At 47.1% G+C, this 9,580-nt stretch overlaps 1 protein-coding gene and 1 long non-coding RNA gene across 4 annotated transcripts in view; one reads left to right on the forward strand and one right to left on the reverse strand.

The window, feature by feature from the left end:
• The window catches only part of LPIN1 (lipin 1), an 81,873-nt gene extending 81,579 nt beyond the window's left edge, over positions 1 to 294 (reverse strand). The window contains exons 1-2 of one of the 3 annotated variants that reach the window (XM_072938193.1): positions 221 to 294; positions 32 to 88 (exon numbers count right to left, since the gene is read on the reverse strand). In XM_072938193.1, the coding sequence (XP_072794294.1) occupies positions 32 to 82 (51 nt within the window). In that variant the 5' untranslated portion in view covers positions 83 to 88; positions 221 to 294. The remainder of the gene's footprint in view (positions 1 to 31; positions 89 to 220) is intronic. The other 2 variants (XM_072938198.1, XM_072938201.1) reach the window with 2 other exon arrangements.
• A 70-nt stretch (positions 295 to 364) lies between these two features.
• On the forward strand, positions 365 to 5,976 carry LOC140685924 (uncharacterized). The gene is made up of 2 exons (XR_012059388.1): positions 365 to 461; positions 5,792 to 5,976. It is a non-coding gene; the product is annotated as an uncharacterized lncRNA (long non-coding RNA).
• The last annotated feature ends 3,604 nt before the right edge of the window (positions 5,977 to 9,580 follow it).

The following is a 9,580-nucleotide window of genomic DNA, read 5'->3' on the forward strand; positions in this document are numbered from 1 at the left end:
TAATTAGGACATTCACAGCAACATCACTCACATTAATGTTTGAAGACCATACATTTCGAATCCATCCAGGGTCTCTCATCATTGGAATCTGGAAAACAAAAGCATCAGAAATTAATTAATGGAAATGTTGTGGAATGAGACAGCACCACCTCATGAATGTGCTGAAAACCACCGAACAGCGCACTTTAACATGGTGGATTTTGTGGTATGTGAATTATACCTCAGTTAAAAAAGGAATTTGAATAAGAAGAGTGATGTTAGTAAGGTCTTTTTTTGATCGTGTTCAAGTAGAGCCTGAGGTCTTGGTCACAAAGAACACACAGTGATGTCATAAATCTCCCCCACTCCTCCTCTCCTCCTCCGTCTCCTCCCCAGAGCACGTGGAACGCACTGGGGAAACTTCAGGAGATAAGGCAACATGGAAAAAGATAGGACTGAGTGTCAGAAGACGTGCTTTCCAGGTTCTAGTGCGTCTTAGCTGGGTGACTGCACTGGGCTAGTTTTCTTATCTGTAAAATGGGTGTAACAATAACCCTGGAGCTGACGGGTGTGTTGTGAGCATTAACTGAGTCCATTCTGGCTAAAGGGCGAAGCCCAAGTGCACGCAGGTGCTATTGAGACTGTGGGTGTGAAATTATCCAAGCAAGTAGGACCCACACAGTCTGCTTTTCCCACAGGGGCCCCAGTTAGAGCTCCTAGCCTAAGGGATGTGTTGACTTTTCGAAAGCCTTTAATTGTACCTAAGTTATATTCAAAAACATATAAAGCAGCCCAGAATCAACAAGCCCTGAGCCCCTTACTCCTGTTTCCTTCCTCCGGTCGTGCCCTCCTTGCCCTGTCACCTACCTGCTGCTCGTCTAGTGCATTTAGCTTTTCCCGCCCAGATTGTTGATTGGCTGATAATTAATGGTGTGGCTTTACCTCATTATTTATTGAGTTTCTCTCAGGGGCCAAGTACTTCGCTGGGTAGTGGGAAGGCAGAGAGACGAGTGAAATATAAATCTTGTCCTTGAGTTACCCGTGATCAGGTCGGGGGTGGTGGGGAGGAAGACGTGAAGGGAAGTCTTCTGCGGCCAGGGCCACCATCAGCACATGCCCAGGGTCCGGGGGAAGCACAGGAGGGGGCCAACGTTTGGCCTGAAGGAAATAGAAGGAAGGATCCAGGCCAGCCACAGAAGGTGACGCCTGAGCTGCTTCTGGAGGACGGTTTGGGGCTCTTGGAGAAGAAAGGGGGAAGAAATTCCATCCCAAGCAGAGAAGAGAGTGTGTTCAAAGAAACAAAGCATCACACATATGTTTGGGGGACAGTGAGGACCGCCTGTGACTGGAGAATGGTTCCAGCTCGAGCAGGCGGCACAGAGGAGCCTGGGGTGCTCCATGGTCAGGAGGCATGAATAGAGTGGGGTCATTAAAGAAAATTATTTTAATGCTTTCCTTAAACAAAATCTTTTGAAAAAGCCCATATGTAAATAGAAGGCGAACGCTTTGGTCACATCAGGGAAGAGGCCTGGAGATTCCGGTCTTGTCTGCAGAACCATGGCTTCAGAGACCACGATTTGAGAAAAATCTCTGTACCCAGTGGGGAGCTACCCAGGACTAGCATGATCAGATCTGTGTTTTATAGGATCGCTGTGACATCTGTGGGTTGGAGGCAGAAAGGCAAATTTAAAGGCTCTTCTAGCAAACAGTCGGCCAGGTGTGAATGAAGGTGATGACAATGGGGAGGGAGAGGGGTGACCATGAGTGCCGCCTAGTGGGAGGGTCCCCGGGGCTGGCTGAGCAACTTGGATGGGTCGAGTGGGTGAAGAAGAGGGAGATTTTGAGGATGACTGGTTTCTGGTCTGGGTGACTAGGTAGATGGTGGTATCAGTAACTAACTGAGGAAAACTGAAAGGAAAAATTGGGGGAGGACTATGAATGTATCCTGGAACCACATCTGGAATAAAAAGCGTAGATTTTCCTGTAAAACAGAACCTGGGAAAGGAGGCAGATGTGAGTCAAGGGATTCTACCCAAGTCTGGATCCAGCTGGGAAAGCAGAACAAGGCGACTGGCTTCTTCATCTATAACTTGCTTAATATGGTCATTAATTCAGTCCTGGTTTCAACTGAACACGGCATTTGAAACACTTCTGGGAAGGAACCCAGTTACTACCTCCTTTTCAGCTCCTCTGGAATATTACAGCATGCTGCAAAAAATCATGCCACTTGGATACAGACGTTCTGGACCATCCAACTCAAATTCCTCATGGGGCACAAACACAGTCACATGCCCGCCAGCGCTCTCCGGGGACAATAGTTGCACTGATTTTACACTCACGAGGTAGGCTAGGAAGGCAGGCGGCAGTTGAAATTCACAATGCTTGGATTTGGTCCCAGTTAGAAACGAAGTTTCAAATCAAATACCAAATACATGTTTTACTGCCATGGGAGCAATGACTCTGATCCCCCAAGAATTTGGTTTGATTTCAGAGATTAAATATAAACACAAGAACACCAAAAACGGTGATCCCATGTATTTCAGTAGTAATTTCTCTCAAGGGTAAGAAGGAAATCATCTCATTCCACCCCACGGCTAGCTGTCTGTTGTCATTCAAAATTCTTCCACAAAATTTGAAGCCCAGCCTTTGGACCCCGGGTACCCAGCAGTTAGGAATCATGGGGGAAGCCAAAAGTGAACTTGGGTTTGAACCCTCATTCTCCCACTAAGAGCTGGGTGGCCTTTAGCGAGGAATTTAACCTTTCTAAGCCTCAATCTTCTCATCTCTAAAGAGAGGTGAACGATAAAATAGTTCCAGTGCTGATGTAAGAATCAAAAGAGATAATGCTGTGCAAAACAATAATGGACAAATTTTAGTTGCGACTCCTGGATGATGATCACGATGTGGGAGACTCGGTGTGAGGAAGAAGTGAGCATCTTCTGAACAGCTGGTCTGCTTTCGCCCTATTTATACGATGAAGTGTGCATTTGCTCTGGTCCTTCCTTAGGCAATGGGGGCCAGAGCCACACGGCTGCTCCACTCCTTGTAAATGAGCTGGTCTCTATGAAATATGTGTTTGTGTTAGCTTCAATCTTGCTCTGTTTTATGCCTCTACCTCTTTTTTCCTTTTATTCCTCATTTAATTTAAACATATGTAACTACTATGGACAGAATGTTTGCATCCTCCCAAAATTCATATTTGAAGCCCTAATCTCTGTGATGGTATGTGGATGTGGGGCCTTTGGGAAGTAATAAGGTCATCAGGGTGGAGTGCTCATGAAGGAATTAGTGCCCCTCTAAGAAGAGACAGGAGAGAGATGAGCTCTTCCTCTGCCACGTAAGGATGCATCAAAAAGTTGGCCATCTACAGGCCAGAGGGAAGGCTCCCACCAGAACCAGACTATGCTGGCACCTAGACCTTGGACTTCAGCCTCCAGAAGTATGAAAAATAAATTTCTGCTGTCTAAGCCACCCAGTCTGTGGTATTTTTGTTATAACAGCGTGAGCTGATCAAGACAAATTCTGTTACGTTTTGAAACATCTTTTGTCCTTGGATATGTACAGATATGGAAAGAGAGATGATAATAGATGATAGATAGATAGATACATAGATAAAAATGGAAAAATACTCGGAGAATGAACATGGTAAATGTGGACAGATGAATAGATAGGAGATTGATGGACACTTTCTTGTTATGCTGTGTTGATTTGCTTGCTCACTGGACTACACTGATCATTATGGGCTAGAAGGCACTTGAAATAGAACCACAAAGACTGTTCCTGGTCCAGACCTCTGTCACTTAGAAGTGGAATAATGCTGAACCACTGACTCACCCTCTCTGAGCCTCAGTTTCCGCTTCTAAAGAACATATGTGGTACTACCTACCTCAGGGCTGTTGTGGGAGTTAAATGAGAGATGTACTTAAAAGCGACCAGCAATGTTCATAGCAACACTGTATACAGTAGCTAAGATATGGAAACAACTTAAATGTCCATCGACAGATGACTGGACAAAGAAGTTGTGGTATATTTATACAATGGAATACTACTCAGCCATAAAAAAGAATAAAATAATGCCATTTGCAGCAACACGGATGGACCTAGAGATCATCATTCTAAGTGAAGCCAGAAAGAGAAAGAAAAATACCATATAATATCACTCATATGTGGAATCAAAAAAAAAAGAAAAAGAGGGCATTAATGAACTCACCTACAAAACGGAAACAGACTCACAGTCATAGTAAACCAAGGGAAAGAGGGTGGGAAGGGATAAATTTGGGAGTTTGAGATTTGCAAATGTTAGCCATTACATATAAAAACAGATATAAAAAAAAACAAATTTCTTCTGTATAGCACAGGGAACTATATTCTATATCTTGTAATAATCTTTCATGAAAAAGAATATGAAAATGAATATATGTACATATATGCATGACTGGGACATTGTGCTGTGCACCAGAAATTGACACATTGTAACTGATTGTACTTCAATTAAAAAAAAAAAAGGGACCAGCACATGATAGGTACTCAGTAAAGCTGAACTTGAATCTCCACGCAGCCTTATGATGATCAAGGTCCAGGTCATAGTCTCCTGTGTTCCCGGTGGGGCCTTGCTCACTGCTACGCCTCTGCCCATGACTTGCTGGAGGTCACATATATAGGGCCTAAGTCCAAATTCAAATTCAGGTCTGTGTGACTCTAAAGCTCTTGCTGCAGTTTCACATATGGAGAAATATTTGGATAACAGAATTCCCACCAACACAGAAGGACAAAGAGGGAGACCTGGGATTACCAGGCCTCGAGCCCACAATGATAGGCCAGGCTGTTCCCAGTTTACAAGTGGGACATTCTAAAGTTCCTTTGTGAACATTTTTTTTAATAGAGTAACATTTTCACACAAAAAGAGCTCTCCCAAAGTGAGTTCGCTTTTCCAGGGGGAGGAAGCCACAGTGCAAGCTGACCTAGCAATGCTGAACTGTACAAGCAGGGGCCCGCTGCATTGCGGCCCATTTATACAGCCACGGACAGGTGACATCCATCCAAATGTCAACTGGAGATTTCAGGAAGGGCCCCTGGAACGTGGTGGAAGGAGCACTGGTCTGGGGAAGAGGCAGCTCAGGTTTTAGTTCTGACCCTCTTGCTGGCTTGGAGGGGCCTTGGGCAAGGTACCTGTGTTCGCTGCGTTTCAGTTTTTCCACCTGTCCAAGGACAGAATTGCACTAGGTGATTCCTAAGGGCTTTTTAATCTCCCGAATTCTGCAAGCCTGCATGCATGTGCCCTCCTACATCAGATTCCAACGCAAGATCCCCAGCACCTTGCCAATATGATTTGAAATAAGGGAAGAGGATAAGGAAGGGTTTGGTCTGTTTGTGAGGAGGTGGGAGAAGAGGAGGACCCTACAGGTGGGGCTGGGATTCGACCCAGTCAGACTCCAACCTGGGTCTCCCAGGGGTTCCTTGGAATAGTGTAGGAATGGAAAGAGAATCTGTAGTCAAGAGAGTTGGATCTAAACCATGGTTATAATGCTTAACAATGCTTGGTCTTGGGTAGGTCACAGCATGTCTTAGAAATTCAATTTCTTCAACTACAAAGTAAGGTTAATAATACTTCCTGCATCTTCAAAGTTAGCAAGGGCAGGTTAGGTGCTTCTGATGCCCCGTCTCTCTGACCCATTCTCTGAGCTCATGGGATCACACAAGGCCAACCCTGATAATCCAGGATAATCTCCCTATTTTAAGGTCAGTGATGAGTAATACTAATTCCACCTTCAACCTTAATTTTTCTTTCTTCATGTAATTAACGTATTCACAGGTTCTGAGGATCAGGACACGGACGTATTTTGGGGGGCCACTATTCTGCCTGGCACAGCTTCCTAATGGGATCACCCACAATTCCTTTTGTGATGCTGCAGTTCAATCTCCATGCTGTAGCCAAGGTCATCTTTTTGAAACACAATCTGGTCATGTCACTCCAATGATTAAAGCCATTCAAGTGAATATATAAAATGTATACAATTTTTTAAACCCTTCCTTAGCTTGGTGAACAAAGTTTCCACCCACCTGTCCAGTCTCATCTCTCATCTGCACCCTTTGATCTCTCTGACCCAGTCATACTGGCCTTTCACTCCCCCCACCTGTTCAATTTATTCTCTCCAGCCACAGGACCTTTGCATGTGTTACTTCTTCTGCCCATTTCAGCTGGTTAGCTGCTACTTGTCCCCCAGACCACAGCCAAGTGTCACCTCAGAGAAGCTGTCCCTGGCCTCCTTGACATGTCACATCGTGTTACACCCTCTGATAGCACCCTTATCACTCCTTCACAGCACTCAGCACAGGGGGCAAAGTTACATTGTTTGCATAACTATTCAGCTAATGACAGCTTCCTCCATCAGGGACAGGATTGTTCTCACTGCATCCCCAGGAAGACAGTCAACGCATACCGGTTGAATGGAACAATGAACATATGATTTTCTCAATATACAGATGAGGGCACTGGAGCTCAGAAGGTCGAGGAACTTGGTCAAGGTCACACAAGGAGCAAGTGGCGGATGGGTGGATTTGACCGAGGTTTGACTGACCTCTTAGCCACAACATCACTCCTGCATTTCAGGCCACTGGTATGGGAGGGGCACGGTATGGATGGTCTTTTTTTTGTACTTTTCTTAAGGGAAGATGAAGGCGGTGTTGGGCCCTGCAACCACTGGAGATGTGACTCCCAGGATAGAAGTGACCCCAGTCCAGGCTCTGACCCAAGCCTCGGATTTCATATGCGGTCCCTGGGAAGGCAATGAAAGGAGGCACCCCTACCCAGCTCTGCCCAAGGGCACGGCCCTCCCAGCTGCCACTCCGGGCTCAGAGGCAACTCCAGGGGTGTGCTGAATAGGAAGGCTTAAGCTTCACAGGGGCTAAATAGGCTTCGCGTGCATGTGTGGGGGTGGGGGGTGGAATGGGTATTAGATTACAGATGCCCTCAGATTCCTTGCAGCTCCCACCACGGACAGGTGAGAGAGCCCAGGGACTGCTTGCTCAGTGCTATGCAGGACAAGAGGCGTTCTTCAACACCTGAGGCCCTAAGAAACCTTCCAGTGTTCCCTCCACGGTTTGCAGTGCTCTTTATGGGGGATGCCGGCTGCAACCTAAGAGGTTTGACTTCCCTGAGATGTCAGGTCTGAGAGGCCCTGGAGGCCCTCCTGTCAACAGTCTTGGCTGAGCCCAGCCTTCCGGCCGCCTCCATTAAGCCCCCAGACACGTGAGGGAAGCCCTTGTGGTCTGTCCAGACCAGCCCATCCAGCGATCAGTTTCCACTGAGTCAACTCCATAATACACCAGGAGGCGATGCATCACCCAGCCAAGTCCCGCCCAAATCCTGAACCATGAAATCCAGAGGTAAATAAGATCACGGTTGTGTGAAGGCCCTGAGTTTTGAAGCAGTTTGCTTTGGAGGAATAAAGAGCCAGAACAGAGGATGTGGTTGTGGGGAGGAGTCTGGCTTGCGTTTCCCTGTGTGTTTAGGTGTAAAATTACATCTGTGTCTGTTCACGGTGGAGAGGGACTGTGCCTATTTTCCCAAGTGTGTCTGTGCGTCTGCTCGTATCTGCACCGTCTGTGCTTCTGTGTGTTTGAGATGTGTGGTTTCTTATTTTCTGTGTGTACCTGGGTGTCTATTTACAGCAAAATGAGGACATTCCTGTGTGAAGTCTCATCCCAGTGCTTACGTGCCTCCTTGTCTATTTTGAGAAGAACCCACACGGACCATAGACGTCTGCACATGTGTGTGTTTATACAAGGATAAGGTCCGATTGGAAAACAAGGACATAGCGCCTAATGAGCAGGTTCTAATGAATTCACTCAATACAAGCAGGCACTGAGCATCACTGTTTGCCGGGCACCATGCCAGGATCAGAGAGGAGCAAGGCCTGGTGTCATGTTCCGGGCAAGGCCGGGAGCTCAGGGATCCAGGAAGCATCAGTCCAGGATGAGAGCCCAGGCTTCCGGGGCGCCTGCAGCCCTGTAAGCCTGGGTACCCCACTCCCACGGGTGAGCATCTCAAAGCCAAGCCACCCCCCTCTCCACCCAACACGCAGAGCCGCAGTCCCCGAGGAGTTCTCATGGGATGGTAGTCAGTCTATGTGAAAACCAGTTGTACAGTGGGGCAGTAGATTTGGAAACATTTGATGAAACAGAGATAAAGATGTATTTTCCTGTAGAGCTGCTCAGTGCCCTTACTACCTGATTGTACGCTATCAATTTCCACAAGGGAATGTAAAATGTAGCATTTTCCCAAATAGCATAATATCAAAATCCCTTTTCTGCTGAGCAAATGGTGGTATTTGTGGGTCGGGTAGCTTCCGTGGGGGAAATTCTGATGCAGAAATAACAGGGGTAGTCTCCAACCCTGGGTGTCAGTCATGCATACCTCCCATCTCTTCCCTCGGGGAAAGATGAGAGAGTCGTTTTAGGAAATTGAGGTCTGAATGGGGAGACTAGTGGAAGGAACACGGGAGGGTTGGGAGTGGAGTAGGGCGGGCAGCAAAAAATGAATGTAAACAGATGTTTACGCCATGGTGATGAGAGACGAGACTGAACTGAGGCCAGAGGAAGGGAAGTTGGCCCCAGCCTGCTCCGCTAACATCCCCACACCCTCTCCACGCAGCCCTTATCGCACCAAGAGCCCTGGGCACACACTTACACACTAAGATTTCCTGCTTCTCTAGCCAGGTTAGCCAAGGTTTGTCTCTCTCAAGCATCCATGTTACAGAGCGTATTAACCATGTCTTTCCATTTTCTATATTTAGTGCTTTAATATCTAAAGCTTTGCTGACCCTGGAGAGACAGCCCCTCCCAGAGTAGCCAGAAAGAAAATTCAGTGTCACTTCCAAACACCTGGTCTTGTGATTCAAAAGAAAAACCAGCACGATTTCTCTATTTTCTTCAGAATAAAAACCTCTTACAAGTGGCCCAGCTGAAGTCCAGCTCTCCATGATTGGTTTCTCCTTCAGGTCCCAGGCCTGATGACTTTCAGGGCACATCTTTCACTTGTAAACCGACCACTCCAAAGCCCTTAACTCAACCACCTCCTTGATCAAGTGCTATCTGGGCCACTGTCCACCTGTCCTCATCAGCCCGGGAGGAGGGCCCAGACAACGAGGGACAGCCCCTGTCCCCCAGAGCCTGCTGAAACAAACCATTCACACTGGCCAGCCCTAAGCCTGCTCACCCTGCCTGTCCATCCCCAACCCTTGGAAACCTCAGTAGAGACTCGTACCCACATTTTCCCACTTCCTTCGACCTCCTGACTGACCCTGATGCTTCCTCGTGTGGCCCTGCAAGGAGTACCTGCCTCCTGTTTGTAGGGATCTGTGAAACCCATAGACTTCTTCCTTCATGACAGTCATTTCTGGGTCCGCATGTCTCACCGTACCTGAATTAAGCAAATCTTGGTTATCCTTAAAACACTCGGCATCCTGGAGCCTCAAGACCAGAAGGTGGGACCTGGCAGAGGCAGCCATGATCACATGGAGACATCGACATCCCCAGGAAGATTATACAAAATATTTAGGGACAGTTTTAGGAAGGCCACCGACCCTACCAAACTGACACC

Source organism: Vicugna pacos, chromosome 15 (assembly GCF_048564905.1).
Source record: "Vicugna pacos chromosome 15, VicPac4, whole genome shotgun sequence".
NCBI lineage: Eukaryota > Metazoa > Chordata > Mammalia > Artiodactyla > Camelidae > Vicugna > Vicugna pacos.